The 16477-nt window shown below is 44.9% G+C and overlaps 1 protein-coding gene across 1 annotated transcript in view; it reads right to left on the reverse strand.

The window, feature by feature from the left end:
• Window positions 1-13638: 13638 nt before the first annotated feature.
• Window positions 13639-16477, reverse strand: part of LOC143781909 (putative serine carboxypeptidase CPVL) — a 75813-nt gene continuing 72974 nt past the window's right edge. The window contains exon 12 of the mRNA XM_077268836.1: window positions 13639-13957. Within this exon, the coding sequence (XP_077124951.1) occupies window positions 13841-13957 (117 nt within the window). The 3' untranslated portion in view covers window positions 13639-13840. The remainder of the gene's footprint in view (window positions 13958-16477) is intronic.

Below are 16477 nucleotides of genomic sequence, written 5' to 3' on the forward strand. Positions count from 1 at the left end.
CGCAGAGTGTGGGCAGCGTGATGACATAGATCCTGGTCCCCACCATCTTAGAGAAGGGCATTGCAGTGATTGGCTTGCTGTCTGCGGCGTCACAGGGGCTATAAAGGGGCGTTCCCGCCGACCGCCATCTTACTGCTGCTGATCTGAGCTTAGGGACAGGTTGCTGCCGCTTCATCAGAAGCAGGGAGAGCGTTAGGCAGGGTCCACTAACCACCAAACCGCTTGTGCTGCAGCGATTTCCACTGTCCAACACCACCTTCGGTGTGCAGGGACTGTGGAAGCTATTTTTTTTTTTTTTTCCCCTCAGCGCTGTAGCTCATTGGGCTGCCCTAGAAGGCTCCGTGATAGCTGTATTGCTGTGTGTACGCCACTGTGGAAACCAACTGCTTTTTTCAAAGCACATATCCTCTTGTTCCTTCCTTTCTGCACAGCTATCTTTTCTGTTTTTCCACACTTTTTATTTAATTTGTGCATCAGTCCACTCCTATTGCTGCCTGCCATACCTGGCTTACATTACTGCAGGGAGATAGTAATTGTAGGACAGTTTTTTTTTTTTTTTTGTTTTTTTTTTTTGTGGGAGATTAAGATTGGCATTTCTGCTACAGTGCCATCCCTGTGTGTGCCATCTCTCACTGAGTGGGCCATAGAAAGCCTATTTATTTTTTCCGTGATTTGTGTTCTAAAATCTACCTCAACACAAAAACAGTACATCAATCAGTGGGAGAAAAATATTGGCCTCAGTCAGGGCTTGTGTGCCACTGCTGTGTGTGCTATCTCTCATTCAGTGGGCTATAGCAAGCCTATTTTTTTTTTTTTTTTTTAATATTATTTGGTTTCTAATTCTCCCTGAAAAAAAAAAAAAAAACCTAAAAAAACAGTGGGAGAATAATATTGCCCTTTCAGCTTGTGTGCCAGTCTTGACTCCTGGGTGTGCCACCTCTCTCCCTCTCATTCAGTGGGCCATAGAAAGCCTATTTATTTTTTTTTTTAAATATTATTGGGTTTCTAAAGTCTCCCTGAAAAAACAAAAAATACATAAAAAAACAGTGGGAGAGTAATATTGCCCTTTCAGCTTGTGTGCCAGTCTTGACTCCTGGGTGTGCCACCTCTCTCCCTTTCATTCAGTGGGCCATAGAAAGCCTATTTATTTTTTCCGTGATTTGTGTTCTAAAATCTACCTCAACACAAAAACACTACATCAATCAGTGGGAGAAAAATATTGGCCTCAGTCAGGGCTTGTGTGCCACTGCTGTGTGTGCTATCTCTCATTCAGTGGGCTATAGCAAGCCTATTTTTTTTTTTTTTTTTTTTTTTAATATTATTTGGTTTCTAAAGTCTCCCTGAAAAAAAAAAAAAAACATAAAAAAACAGTGGGAGAGTAATATTGCCCTTTCAGCTTGTGTGCCAGTCTTGACTCCTGGGTGTGCCACCTCTCTCCCTTTCATTCAGTGGGCCATAGAAAGCCTATTTATTTTTTCCGTGATTTGTGTTCTAAAATCTACCTCAACACAAAAACACTACATCAATCAGTGGGAGAAAAATATTGGCCTCAGTCAGGGCTTGTGTGCCACTGCTGTGTGTGCTATCTCTCATTCAGTGGGCTATAGCAAGCCTATTTTTTTTTTTTTATTTTTTTTTTAATATTATTTGGTTTCTAAAGTCTCCCTGAAAAAAAAAAAAATACATAAAAAAACAGTGGGAGAGTAATATTGCCCTTTCAGCTTGTGTGCCAGTCTTGACTCCTGGGTGTGCCACCTCTCTCCCTTTCATTCAGTGGGCCATAGAAAGCCTATTTATTTTTTGGTTTTTTTAATATTATTTGGTTTCTAAAGTCTCCCTGAAAATAAAAAAAAAAAATACATAAAAAAACAGTGGGAGAGTAATATTGCCCTTTCAGCTTGTGTGCCAGTCTTGACTCCTGGGTGTGCCACCTCTCTCCCTTTCATTCAGTGGGCCATAGAAAGCCTATTTATTTTTTGGTTTTTTTAATATTATTTGGTTTCTAAAGTCTCCCTGAAAATAAAAAAAAAAAATACATAAAAAAACAGTGGGAGAGTAATATTGCCATTTCAGCTTGTGTGCCAGTCTTGACTCCTGGGTGTGCCACCTCTCTCCCTCTCATTCAGTGGGCCATAGAAAGCCTTGTTTTTTTGTTTTTTTTTTAATATTATTTGGTTTCTAAAGTCTCCCTGAAAATAAAAAAAAAAAACATAAAAAAACAGTGGGAGAGTAATATTGCCATTTCAGCTTGTGTGCCAGTCTTGACTCCTGGGTGTGCCACCTCTCTCTCTAATTGTGGGCCATAGAAAGCCTATTTATTTTTTGGTTTTTTTAATATTATTTGGTTTCTAAAGTCTCCCTGAAAATAAAAAAAAAAAATACATAAAAAAACAGTGGGAGAGTAATATTGCCCTTTCAGCTTGTGTGCCAGTCTTGACTCCTGGGTGTGCCACCTCTCTCCCTTTCATTCAGTGGGCCATAGAAAGCCTATTTATTTTTTGGTTTTTTTAATATTATTTGGTTTCTAAAGTCTCCCTGAAAATAAAAAAAAAAAATACATAAAAAAACAGTGGGAGAGTAATATTGCCATTTCAGCTTGTGTGCCAGTCTTGACTCCTGGGTGTGCCACCTCTCTCCCTCTCATTCAGTGGGCCATAGAAAGCCTTGTTTTTTTGTTTTTTTTTAATATTATTTGGTTTCTAAAGTCTCCCTGAAAATAAAAAAAAAAAACATAAAAAAACAGTGGGAGAGTAATATTGCCATTTCAGCTTGTGTGCCAGTCTTGACTCCTGGGTGTGCCACCTCTCTCTCTAATTGTGGGCCATAGAAAGCCTATTTATTTTTTGGTTTTTTTAATATTATTTGGTTTCTAAAGTCTCCCTGAAAATAAAAAAAAAAAATACATAAAAAAACAGTGGGAGAGTAATATTGCCCTTTCAGCTTGTGTGCCAGTCTTGACTCCTGGGTGTGCCACCTCTCTCCCTTTCATTCAGTGGGCCATAGAAAGCCTATTTATTTTTTGGTTTTTTTAATATTATTTGGTTTCTAAAGTCTCCCTGAAAATAAAAAAAAAATACATAAAAAAACAGTGGGAGAGTAATATTGCCATTTCAGCTTGTGTGCCAGTCTTGACTCCTGGGTGTGCCACCTCTCTCTCTAATTGTGGGCCATAGAAAGCCTTTTTATTTTTTTCCTTCATTTGTGTTTTAAAATCAACCTCAACACAAAAACACTACATCAATCAGTGGGAGAAAAATATTGGCCTCAGTCAGGGCTTGTGTGCCACTCCTGTGCGTGCCATCTCTCATTCAGTGGGCCATAGAAAGCCTTGTTTTTTTGTTTTTTTTTTAAATATTATTTGGTTTCTAAAGTCTCACAGAGAAAAAAAAAAAAATAAATTAGGTGGGAGATTAATATTGACATTAGTGCTTGAGTGACAGTCCTGCGTGTGTGTCATCTCTGTGATTTGGTGTCACAGAAAACAGAGTGTGTAACATTGTGCCTGATTTTCCTTGTGGTCTCACCAACCTGTTAAGGGATATTGAAATCATACTGAAGTTATAGCTCACCGTGTAAGTTGTTTGACAGCAACAAATAAAGTTAGTTTGGTTACGATTTTTAAACAATGAGGAAGTCTGGTGCAAGAGGTCGTCGTGGGCGTTCATTGTCAGCTGGTAATGATGGTAGTGGTAGTGGAGCATCAGGTGGTCGTGGGGATAAAAATATTCCACCTAAGTCTGGAGCTGTGGAGCCAGTTTCGTCGTCAGGCTACACAAGGCCTCGAACGCTCTCTTTTCTGGGAGTAGGAAAACCGCTTTTAAAGGCTGAGCAGCAACAGCAAGTTTTGGCTTACATTGCAGACTCAGCCTCTAGCTCTTTTGCCTCCTCTTCCGAAACTGGTAAATGTAAAAGCAGCGCGTCGCTTGTGGATGTTCACGGTCAGGGACAAGTCGCTTCCTTGTCCTCCTCAGCAAAAACTACAACAAGAGAGAAGGATGCAGCAGGCGACACAACGGGTCACTCCATGGAGCTCTTTACACATACCGTCCCTGGCTTAGAAAGTGAAACATTTAACAGGCCATGCCCATTACAAGTAGATTCTGACATGGAGTGCACTGATGCACAGCCACAGCCAGAGTACTATGCTGCTCCTTTGACTCAGACCACCACATTGCCCTCTCAGGGTACAGATCCACAATCAGACCCTGATGAGACTATGTTGCCCCGCCACGAACGCTATACCACCGACCGACACAGTGACACAGACGAAGTTGCACACGAGCTCGAAGAGGAGGTAATAGATGACCCAGTTATTGACCCCGATTGGCAGCCATTGGGGGAACAGGGTGCAGGCGGCAGTAGTTCAGAAGCGGAGGTGGAGGAGGGGCCGCAGCAGGCATCAACATCGCAACAGGTTCCATCTGCCGGGCCCGTATCTGGCCCAAAACGCGTGTCAAAGCCAAAACCTGTTGGAGGACAGCGTGGCCATCCGGTTAAAGCTCAGTCTGCAATCCCTGAAAAGGGATCCGAGTCTAGGAAGAGTGCAGTCTGGCATTTTTTTAAACAACATCCAACTGATCAGCGCAAAGTCATCTGTCAAAAATGTTCAACTAGCTTAAGCAGAGGTCAGAATCTGAAAAGTCTAAATACTAGTTGCATGCATAGACACTTAACCACCATGCATTTTCAAGCCTGGACTAACTACCAAACGTCCCTTAAGGTTGTAGCACCCTCGGCCAATGAAGCTAGTCAGCAACGCAACATCCCTTCCGTCACTGTAAGGCCACCATTTTCCGCACCACCGGCAGTATCTGTGCAGGTTTCTTTGCCAGCCAAAAGCAGTCAGGGTCAGGGAATCACCAGTTTAGTAGGAGGAAATATTGCATCTAGGGCACCGGCGGAAACAATACCGTCTCCAACCGTCTCTCAGTCTGCCATGTACACCGGCACACCCGAAAGTTCCACGATCTCCTGCTCTCCAGTCCAGCTCACCCTACATGAGACTCTGGTTAGAAAAAGGAAGTACTTATCCTCGCATCCGCGTACACAGGGTTTTAACGCCCACATAGCTAGACTAATCTCGTTAGAGATGATGCCCTACCGTTTAGTTGAAAGCGAAGCTTTTAAAGCCCTGATGGAGTACGCTGAACCACGATACGAGCTACCTAGTCGACACTTTTTTTCCAGAAAAGCCATCCCAGCCCTGCACCAGCATGTTAAACAGCGCATCGTCCATGCACTTAGGCAATCTGTGAGTACAAAGGTGCACCTGACTACAGATGCATGGACCAGTAGGCATGGCCAGGGACGTTATGTGTCCATCACGGCACACTGGGTGAATGTGGTGGATGCAGGGTCCACAGGCGACATCAATTTAGGGACAGTTGTGCCTAGCCCACGGTCTAGGAAACAGTTGGCTGTAGGCGTTCGCACCCCCTCCTCCTCCTCCTCGTCCTCCTGCAGAAGCTACAGCTCTTCCACAGAACGCAGTCGGCCAACCACTCCATCGGCAGATGACACTGTTGCACACCAGTTGTCCCATTATGGGCCAGCTACTGCCAAGCGTCAGCAGGCTGTATTGGCTATGAAGTGTTTGGGCGACAACAGACACACCGCGGAAGTTCTGTCCGAGTTCTTGCAACAAGAAACGCAGTCGTGGCTGGGCACAGTAGATCTTGAGGCAGGCAAGGTAGTGAGTGATAACGGAAGGAATTTCATGGCTGCCATCTCCCTTTCCCAACTGAAACACATTCCTTGCCTGGCTCACACCTTAAACCTGGTGGTGCAGTGCTTATTGAAAACTTATCCTGGGTTCTCCGACCTGCTCCTCAAAGTGCGTGCACTTTGCTCACATATCCGACGTTCGCCTGTACACGCCAGCCGTATGCAGACCTATCAGCGGTCTTTGAACCTTCCCCAGCATCGCCTAATCATAGACGTTGCAACAAGGTGGAACTCAACACTGCACATGCTTCAGAGACTGTGCGAACAGAGGCGTGCTGTTATTTATTTGTGGGAGGATACACGGGCAGGCAGTAGGATGGCAGACATGGAGTTGTCAGGTGTGCAGTGGTCGAAGATACAAGACATGTGTCAAGTCCTTCAGTGTTTTGAGGAATGCACACGGCTGGTTAGTGCAGACAACGCCGTAATAAGCATGAGCATCCCCCTAATGCGTCTGCTGATGCAAAGTTTGACGCACATAAAGGAGCAGGCGTCTGCACCAGAGGAAGAGGGAAGCCTTGATGACAGTCAGCCATTGTCTGGTCAGGGCAGTGTACAGGACGAGGTAGCGGGCGAAGAGGAGGTGGAGGACGAGGAGGATGATGGGGATGAGTATATTTTTAATGCGGAAACTTTCACGGGGGCACAGGAAATTGGTTGCGTGTCACGGCCGGGTTCTGGTTTTTTGAGGGACACAAGTGACGTAGATTTGCCTGCAACTGCCCCTCAACCAATCACAACCGGAGATTTGACAACTGGAACTTTGGCCCACATGGCGGATTATGCCTTACGTATCCTAAAAAGGGACACACGCATTACGAAAATGATGAACGATGACGATTACTGGTTGGCCTGCCTCCTTGATCCACGCTATAAAGGCAAATTGCAAAATATTATGCCACATGAGAACTTGGAACTAATATTAGCAACCAAACAATCAACTCTTGTTGACCGTTTGCTTCAGGCATTCCCAGCACACAGCGCACGTGATCGTTCTCACACAAGCTCCAGGGGGCAGCAGACTAGGAGTGTTAGGGGTGCACACATCAGAAGTGGCGTTGGACAGAGGGGTTTTCTGACCAGGTTGTGGAGTGATTTTGCTATGACCGCAGACAGGACAGGTACTGCTGCATCAATTGAAAGTGACAGGAGACAACATTTGTCCAGTATGGTTACTAACTATTTTTCATCCCTTATCGATGTTCTCCCTCAACCGTCATTCCCATTTGATTACTGGGCCTCCAAATTAGACACCTGGCCAGAATTGGCAGAATATGCATTGCAGGAGCTTGCTTGCCCGGCAGCAAGTGTCCTATCAGAAAGAGTATTCAGTGCTGCAGGTTCAATATTAACCGAAAAAAGGACTCGTCTGGCTACCCAAAATGTTGACGATCTAACATTCATTAAAATGAACCACAACTGGATTTCGAAATCTTTTGCCCCACCTTGCCCGGCCGACACCTAGCTTTCCTATGAAAAGCTCTTGCCTGTGAATTACTTTTCTAATGTCTAATTTGCTGCAGCTGATTGTACAGCATACGACATGTTTACACCTCCCTAAATGGCAAAACTCCCCACACGGGGCCGTGGTATCGCGACTTGGCGCAAGCACCCGTGAGACTGCTGTTTGTCTGAAGAGGTGGGTGTGCTCGCTTTTGGTTGACGGCATTGCTACTGGGTCCCTCATAGTACAATGTAGTGTCTCTGGCGGTGGTGGTGCGCACCCAACGTCAGACACACCGTTGTAACATGAGGGGCCCTGGGGCGGTCCCGCCGGCCTCAAGAGAGTTCCCCCCTACCCCAGCTCAAAATGTGCTCTACCACGTGCAAAATTATGTCGCACAGCTCCACCAATCTTTAGTCTATTCGCTGACATCATTCAATGTCTGGCACTGACAATACAAATTTGTAGACATCTATGATGCAACTTAAAGTAGTCTGTGTCTGTGTCCTATATTGGCACCATTAAATAGTTACTGCCAAATTACAATGTCAGAAACTCAGTAGATGAGCCCACCCCTGTACCTAAGTATGCCACCTTTTTTTTTTGTTTTGGTTGTTTTGCGAGACATTAACATCTATTTATATTTTGGGAGTACTGGGACAGACACTCCTTGCACTACTCCTCCACTCACCACCAAGCTGCCTGTGTATCCATGTAACCGCTGTAAAACTGCCATGAGCCTATTGTTTGTTATTTTAGGCCTTTGATAGCCTGTCTGCGGTCCCTACTTTAAATACTCCTCCACTGACCACCAAGCTGCCTGCCCGTGTATCCATGTAACCGCTGTGAAACTGCCATGAGCCTATTGTTTGTTATGTTAGGCCTTTGATAGCCTGTCTGCGGTCCCTACTTTAAATACTCCTCCACTGACCAGACCACTGCTGCCCGTGTACCCCTGGAACCAATTATAAAGTGCCTACAGCCAGCCCATTTTCTTATGTTAGGCCTTTGAAGCCTGTCTGCGGTCCCTACTTTAAATACTCCTCCACTGACCAGACCACTGCTGCCCGTGTACCCCTGGAACCAATTATAAAGTGCCTACAGCCAGCCCATTTTCTTATGTTAGGCCTTTGAAGCCTTTCTGCGGTCCCTACTTTAAATACTCCTCCACTCACCACCACCAAGCTGCCTGCCCGTGTATCCATGTAACCGCTGTGAAACTGCCATGAGCCTATTGTTTGTTATGTTAGGCCTTTGATAGCCTGTCTGCGGTCCCTACTTTAAATACTCCTCCACTGACCAGACCACTGCTGCCCGTGTACCCCTGGAACCAATTATAAAGTGCCTACAGCCAGCCCATTTTCTTATGTTAGGCCTTTGAAGCCTGTCTGCGGTCCCTACTTTAAATACTCCTCCACTGACCAGACCACTGCTGCCCGTGTACCCCTGGAACCAATTATAAAGTGCCTACAGCCAGCCCATTTTCTTATGTTAGGCCTTTGATAGCCTGTCTGCGGTCCCTACTTTAAATACTCCTCCACTCACCACCAAGCTGCCTGCCCGTGTATCCATGTAACCGCTGTGAAACTGCCATCATGAGCCTATTGTTTGTTATGTTAGGCCTTTGATAGCCTGTCTGCGGTCCCTACTTTAAATACTCCTCCACTGACCAGACCACTGCTGCCCGTGTACCCCTGGAACCAATTATAAAGTGCCTACAGCCAGCCCATTTTCTTATGTTAGGCCTTTGAAGCCTGTCTGCGGTCCCTACTTTAAATACTCCTCCACTCACCACCACCAAGCTGCCTGCCCGTGTATCCATGTAACCGCTGTGAAACTGCCATGAGCCTATTGTTTGTTATTTTAGGCCTTTGATAGCCTGTGTGCGGTCCCTACTTTAAATACTCCTCCACTCACCACCAAGCTGCCTGCCCGTGTATCCATGTAACCGCTGTGAAACTGCCATGAGCCTATTGTTTGTTATTTTAGGCCTTTGATAGCCTGTGTGCGGTCCCTACTTTAAATACTCCTCCACTCACCACCAAGCTGCCTGCCCGTGTATCCATGTAACCGCTGTGAAACTGCCATGAGCCTATTGTTTGTTATGTTAGGCCTTTGATAGCCTGTCTGCGGTCCCTACTTTAAATACTCCTCCACTGACCAGACCACTGCTGCCCGTGTACCCCTGGAACCAATTATAAAGTGCCTACAGCCAGCCCATTTTCTTATGTTAGGCCTTTGAAGCCTGTCTGCGGTCCCTACTTTAAATACTCCTCCACTGACCAGACCACTGCTGCCCGTGTACCCCTGGAACCAATTATAAAGTGCCTACAGCCAGCCCATTTTCTTATGTTAGGCCTTTGAAGCCTGTCTGCGGTCCCTACTTTAAATACTCCTCCACTGACCAGACCACTGCTGCCCGTGTACCCCTGGAACCAATTATAAAGTGCCTACAGCCAGCCCATTTTCTTATGTTAGGCCTTTGAAGCCTGTCTGCGGTCCCTACTTTAAATACTCCTCCACTGACCAGACCACTGCTGCCCGTGTACCCCTGGAACCAATTATAAAGTGCCTACAGCCAGCCCATTTTCTTATGTTAGGCCTTTGAAGCCTGTCTGCGGTCCCTACTTTAAATACTCCTCCACTCACCACCACCAAGCTGCCTGCCCGTCTATCCATGTAACCGCTGTAAAACTGCAATGAGCCTATTGTTTGTTATTTTAGGCCTTTGATAGCCTGTCTGCGGCCCCTACTTGCAATACTCCTCCACTGACCACAATGCTGCCTGGAGTGCCTGCCTGTGTATCCATGTAACCGATGTAAAACTGCCATGACTGCCTACTGTTTGTTATTTTAGGCCTTTGATAGCCTGTCTGCAGCCCCTACTTGCAATACTCCTCCACTGACCACACCAATGCTGCCCGTGTACCCCTGGAACCTATTTAAAAGTTCATAGAGCCTAGTTATATATTTTATTTACTATTAATAAGGCCATGATGGACTACGCTGTACCACGCTACAAGCTAACCAGTCGACACTTCTTTTGCGAGAAAAGCCATCCCAACCCTCCACCAGCATGTAGAAGACCGCATTGTCCATGCACTCTGGCAATCTGTGAGTACAAAGGTGCACCTGACAACAGACGCATGGACCTGTAGGCATGGCCACGGAAGATTACGTGTCCATTACGGCGCAATGGGTTAATGTGGTGGATGCATGGTCCACAGGGGACAGCCTACTAAGTCTGTCTGCAGTCCCTAATTCAAATTGTGCTCCACTGTCTAAATCGGAACTTCCACCTTCTGGCTTTCGGCCTATAGTATCAGAAATTAAACTGCATTTGGCCTTCAACTTTGGTTAGGGCCTACTAACGGCTTCTGCCCCTCCCTGGTGTTGCCCTCAACTAAATAAAGCTGAGCTTCAACCTTCTGCTCCAAATTACCATTTTGAAAAATGCAATAGGCTTTTCAGGCCTACTAAAGGAGTCTGTCTGTGTGCCCCTCCCTGGTGTTGTCCTCAACTAAATAAAGCTGAGCTTCAACCTTCCGGCTCTCATTATGTGGTTTTAAAAAAAAAAAAGGTGGTTAGGGCCTACTAACGGCTTCTGCCCCTCCCTGGTGTTGTCCTCAACTAAATAAAGCTGAGCTTCAACCTTCCGGCTCTCATTATGTGGTTTTAAAAAAAAAAAAGGTGGTTAGGGCCTACTAACGGCTTCTGCCCCTCCCTGGTGTTGTCCTCAACTAAATAAAGCTGAGCTTCAACCTTCCGGCTCTCATTATGTGGTTTTAAAAAAAAAAAAGGTGGTTAGGGCCTACTAACGGCTTCTGCCCCTCCCTGGTGTTGTCCTCAACTAAATAAAGCTGAGCTTCAACCTTCCGGCTCTCATTATGTGGTTTTAAAAAAAAAAAAGGTGGTTAGGGCCTACTAACGGCTTCTGCCCCTCCCTGGTGTTGTCCTCAACTAAATAAAGCTGAGCTTCAACCTTCCGGCTCTCATTATGTGGTTTTAAAAAAAAAAAAGGTGGTTAGGGCCTACTAACGGCTTCTGCCCCTCCCTGGTGTTGTCCTCAACTAAATAAAGCTGAGCTTCAACCTTCCGGCTCTCATTATGTGGTTTTAAAAAAAAAAAAGGTGGTTAGGGCCTACTAACGGCTTCTGCCCCTCCCTGGTGTTGCCCTCAACTAAATAAAGCTGAGCTTCAACCTTCTGCTCCAAATTACCATTTTAAAAAATGCAATAGGCTTTTCCGGCCTACTAAAGGTGTCTGCCCCTCCCTGGTGTTGTCCTCAACTGAACAAAGCTGAGCTTCCACATTCTGGCTTTCGCCCTATACTATCAGATATTAAACTGCATTTGGCCTACTAGTGTGGTTAGGCCCTTGAAACAGTGTCTGCTGCTCTTGGGTTTGCTACTCCACTGAACAAAGCAATGCCGCCTGTTTAGTCCTGTTACCAATTTTGAACTGCATGTAGCCTACTTTATTCTTTGGCCCTATATCTGTTTCCTCCTCATCCTGCCCATTGCCCAGCCACTGCTAAATGAGTCTGCTGGTACATTGACCGAGACCACTACATTCCCCTTGTACTCTACACAGCCAGAATCTGTCCCTGCTGAAAGTAAGGTTCCCCTTCCCGCATGTTATACCACCTTACACAGGGACAAAGAGGAAGGTGCAGATGAAAGTGCAGGTTCCTTCATCAGGTGGGGGGGCATACTCGTTGGCGACGTCACTGGCACAGGGCCCCTCAGAGTACGCAAAAGTGTCGCTGCTGGTGGGAGGCGCCCCCGCCATGCAAACACACCGCCGTACTTTGAGGGGCCCTGTGCCAGTGGCAATGCGAACGAGTGGGCCCCCCCCCTGCTTGCTCAGGATCACAGCACTTGCAACTTTTAAATAATTACCTTTCCCTGCAACACCGCCGTGACGTAGTCCGCATTTCCTGGGCCCACGAAAAACTTGAGCCGGCCCTACTCCCCCCACAACTTTTGCCAAATGACCCCCAATTCCCTATGCCCAACTATTATTATAAAGTTAATTAAGATTGACAAGCTTCAGAAACAAGAATGGATGTTTTTGGCATTAAAATGGGCACTGTAGGTGTTTTCCTGGCCTCCACTCACTGCCGACTATGCTTCCCCATTGACTTGCATTGGGTTTCGTGTTTCGGTCGATCCCCGACTTTTAGCGATAATCGGCCGACTGCACTCGACTCGACTCTGGACAAAATCGGGTTTCCCAAAACCCTACTCGATCTTAAAAAAATGAAAGTCGCTCAACCCTAGTGGTCAACTGTGGGGAGAAAAAAAAAAAAAAAAGGACAGGTCTAGAAGGAGGAGTATAGAGTATTGATCGTTAGCTTTGGATAACAAGTAATCGCCAATCTTGTATTGACTGCAAGGCAGCAGCCAGGAAGGGATATTTAAGGTACCTTCACACTAAGCGACGCTGCAGCGATACAGACAACGATGCCGATCGCTGCAGCGTCGCTGTTTAGTCGCTGTGTGGTCGCTGGAGAGCTGTCACACAGACGGCTCTCCAGCGACCAACGATGCCGAAGTCCCCGGGTAACCAGGGTAAACATCGGGTTACTAAGCGCAGGGCCACGCTTAGTAACCCGATGTTTACCCTGGTTACCATTGTAAAAGTAAAAAAAAAACAACACATACTCACATTCCGGTGCCCGGTGTCCGCTTCCCTGCACTCCTCCTGCATCCTGTGTCAGCGCCGAACATCTCCGGCATCTCCCACAGAGCAGAGCGGTGACGTCACCGCTCTGCTTTACGGCCGGCACTTACACAGGATGCAGGAGGAGTGCAGGGAAGCGGACGCAGGGCACCGGAATGTGAGTATGTGGTTTGTTTTTTTTTACTTTTACAATGGTAACCAGGGTAAACATCGGGTTACTAAGCGTGGCCCTGCACTTAGTAAACCGATGTTTACCCTGGTTACCAGTGAAGACATCGCTGGATCGGTGTCACACGCACCGATTCAGTGATGTCAGCGGGAGATCCAGCGACGAAATAAAGTTCTGGACTTTCAGCAACGACCAGCGATCTCACAGCGGGATCCTGATCGCTGCTGCGTGTCAAACACAACGATATCGCTAGCCAGGACGCTGCAACGTCACGGATCGCTAGCGATATCGTTGTAAAGTCGCTTAGTGTGAAGGTACCTTTAGTCTATGAGCACTTTGTGCCACACAAGATTTGACAAAGATTAATATATGAATTGTAAATGCTCACCTTCAATCGTTGTGCAAGTATGGGCACAACCCTATTAAAACGTATGGGGTGCTGCAAGATGTTCCTTATACTCTGAGCTTGTTGGATGAAATGGTGCACTGAATATAGATTTGATAAATCTTTCAAGGAAGAAAAGTGATACATCCAAGGGCACACTTGAGAGTATACCACCACATTTGAGGGGGTTTTTTTTACATTAAAAATGACATTACTTCTAGGAGGATCTAGATTTTCAGTTCTTCTAACACTACCAGTGGAAAAGTGACTACAGCATTTGAAGCGCCCCAAGAACCATAGACAAACATGTCTGCTCAATTTCATGTAAAAAAAAAAAAAAAAAAGACACCAACCAACTTTATTCGTATACATTTTTTATTAATATTTACTCTTCATACTCAATTTTTTACTGAAAAAATTTAGTGGTATTGAATTACAACACATTCTCACAATTCAAGGTCATACAGTTACTTATAAACCTGTCAATCAGCACAAAAGATCTTTCAGGCTGGTCATATGGAAGTATGTGGCCACCTCCCCTGACTATTACCTAGAAAAAGAAAGAAAATGGATTAATTCAGCAGTAATAAAAATGACCAATGAAGCCAGTCAGTACAAGTACATAGGACACAGGCAATTAGCATGCAAATACATCAAATCATTAGGGGCCACAGCACATTGCAGCATTTTAATGTGGTTTTCAGTCAGATGTTTAAGTCAGTATGAAGCCATGTTCTCTTCCCTTGTAGTGGAAAAGTTACCGGTTCAAGCAAAGAAACAAAGTGGATTTGCTTTCATGAAACTCCCTTCCACTGTGCTTAAAAATGTTGTGTGACTGGTATTTTGGTGTATATTTCCATATAACTATATTGGGAGCCCCCACCAAAATAAAAAGGCGTACTTTAGGAACTGCAATTGTGTTTCTAGAGTGAAGAACAGCACTTTTCACATTTGAAAGTCCATAACTTTGTAATATCTAAAGAAATCTGCTTTTTCTTTATCAGGACTAATTACAGATTTTACCTATGAATTTTGAAAATGACGATTCAGTAAAGTAGCTGCCATCAACTTTCTCAGCAATGAAAAAATTTGTAACAATTTGCCTTCATTTAGCGCCTTGACCATTCATTAAAATGTGGGTGCCTCTAAAGAGTGAAGATCACTTATTTTATGAACCCAGGATTTTATTTTATTTTTTTTTTTTTAATCTGTCTAGGCCCCAATAATCAGACTGAATTATAAAAAATGCTTTGTCCCAATTTGCACTGCACTGTATAAGTAAAATCGTAAGTTGGTTACCAGTCAGTGATTCAAACCAGTTTTAATATATAATGAATACAAATTGGTTAACTAGCCAGTGGAAAAAAGTAATTTTCAGAAATAGTATGCAACAGTGCATTATATTTTATTTTTTGCTGTCCAAATTAATTTGCACAGCACTGTAAATAGGTCACATGGGTACATTAACAGGAAATAGATATTCTGGAAAATAACTTCTAGTCAACATTGGGAATGACAGCTGTGACTATTGGAACAAATCACTATCTGCCATAGTGATTAAGGTCTTTTTCACAAGGGCAGCATGGTGGCTCAGTGGTTAGCACAATCCCTTGCAGCACTGGGGTCCTGGATTCAAATCCTGCCAAGGACAACATCTAAGTAGTTTGAAGTGTGGGAAGTGTTGGTCTTACCAACTTGGAAATTGAGAGATTGTGAGCCCCAATGGGAAAAAATTAGGTCTGTAAAGTGTTGTGGAATTAATGGTGCTACACAAGAGTTGTACCAATTCTTTATATGTTTAGTGTGACTCCGGCCTCAGTCTCCCCGCCGAAAGCTGCGCAAGTGTCATGCGAGTACAAACTGATTTCACACATAGCATCCAATTTACATCAGAATGCAGTGCGATTGCTGTATGTAAAAGCACATGTTAAAATCGCATTGCAATGAATGCCAAGGCATCTTGTCAATGGAAATAACTTCCAACTGCATTGTCCCTCAGCAAGATAAATTGGCCAATTCATGTGTGCCTATCAACCGGCAAGGTGACACTTCTGATGGGTCCCATAACGCTTCCCCAACCTACTGTACATGCCACTTTCGGGGTAAAAAGCCTACAATAATGGACAAACATGTCTCTCCTGGACTGCAAGCCTACAATTTGAATGGGCAAGTAGAATTGGTTGAGAACACCTGCCGGTAAACAGGAGGAAGTTTTCCCACGGCGCTCACATTGACATAAAAAAGGTGAAGAGAGTTCATTGGCTGTGAACTCACAGGACCTGTCTCACAGCACCGCGAGCAGGAGAACTTTATGCTCCTGGTGCCATCACATAGTAATAGGAATTCGCATGGAGACACCAAGCACACTGTGCTCAGTCTCTGCTGGAGGACAGGCTGTATGGTTGCATCATGGAACCATAGTATAGTATCCATGGCCCCTTCCTAGGCTATTAAATAAAGCCCACAGCTATATGCTTAGCCTTTGCTGGTTAATTATAGGGGACCCTACATCTTTTAGGGTCCCTCATTTTAATAGCCAGTAAAGGCCAAGTATACAGTTGTGAGCTGAATTTAATAGCCTGGGAAGCTCCATAGGCATTACCCCCTTGCCAGGTTATAAACATTGGCCCTCAGCTTTCCCTCTGCTGGTTAAAAAAAAATGGTGTGGGCTCCAAAGCAATTTTTGTAAAGAAATTTTTTTTTATTAATACATGAACAGTAAGCTACTGTACTAATTGTATTAGTCAGACATTTGTATATCTACCTATTCTATTTGTATATACTGTATGTAATCCATCTCTATCCTGTCTGCTCCTGCAGTGATTTTACAGTATGTGGCTGCTGACTTGCTGGCTGCGTGTGTATGTATATACATATGTGTATATACCGTACATACACAGTAAGTGTCACTGACATCTATATATCTATGTATTTGGTCGATTCTATTTTAACCTGTCTGAAAATCTGGCAATTCACGTGCTGCGTACAGTAAAATCAAAAGGACACTGTGTAAAAGTTTTACAGCACTCATTGTCGAGTGCTGTGCGATGTTTTTTTCTCGCACCCATAG

Source organism: Ranitomeya variabilis, chromosome 6, assembly GCF_051348905.1.
Source record: "Ranitomeya variabilis isolate aRanVar5 chromosome 6, aRanVar5.hap1, whole genome shotgun sequence".
Lineage (NCBI taxonomy): Eukaryota > Metazoa > Chordata > Amphibia > Anura > Dendrobatidae > Ranitomeya > Ranitomeya variabilis.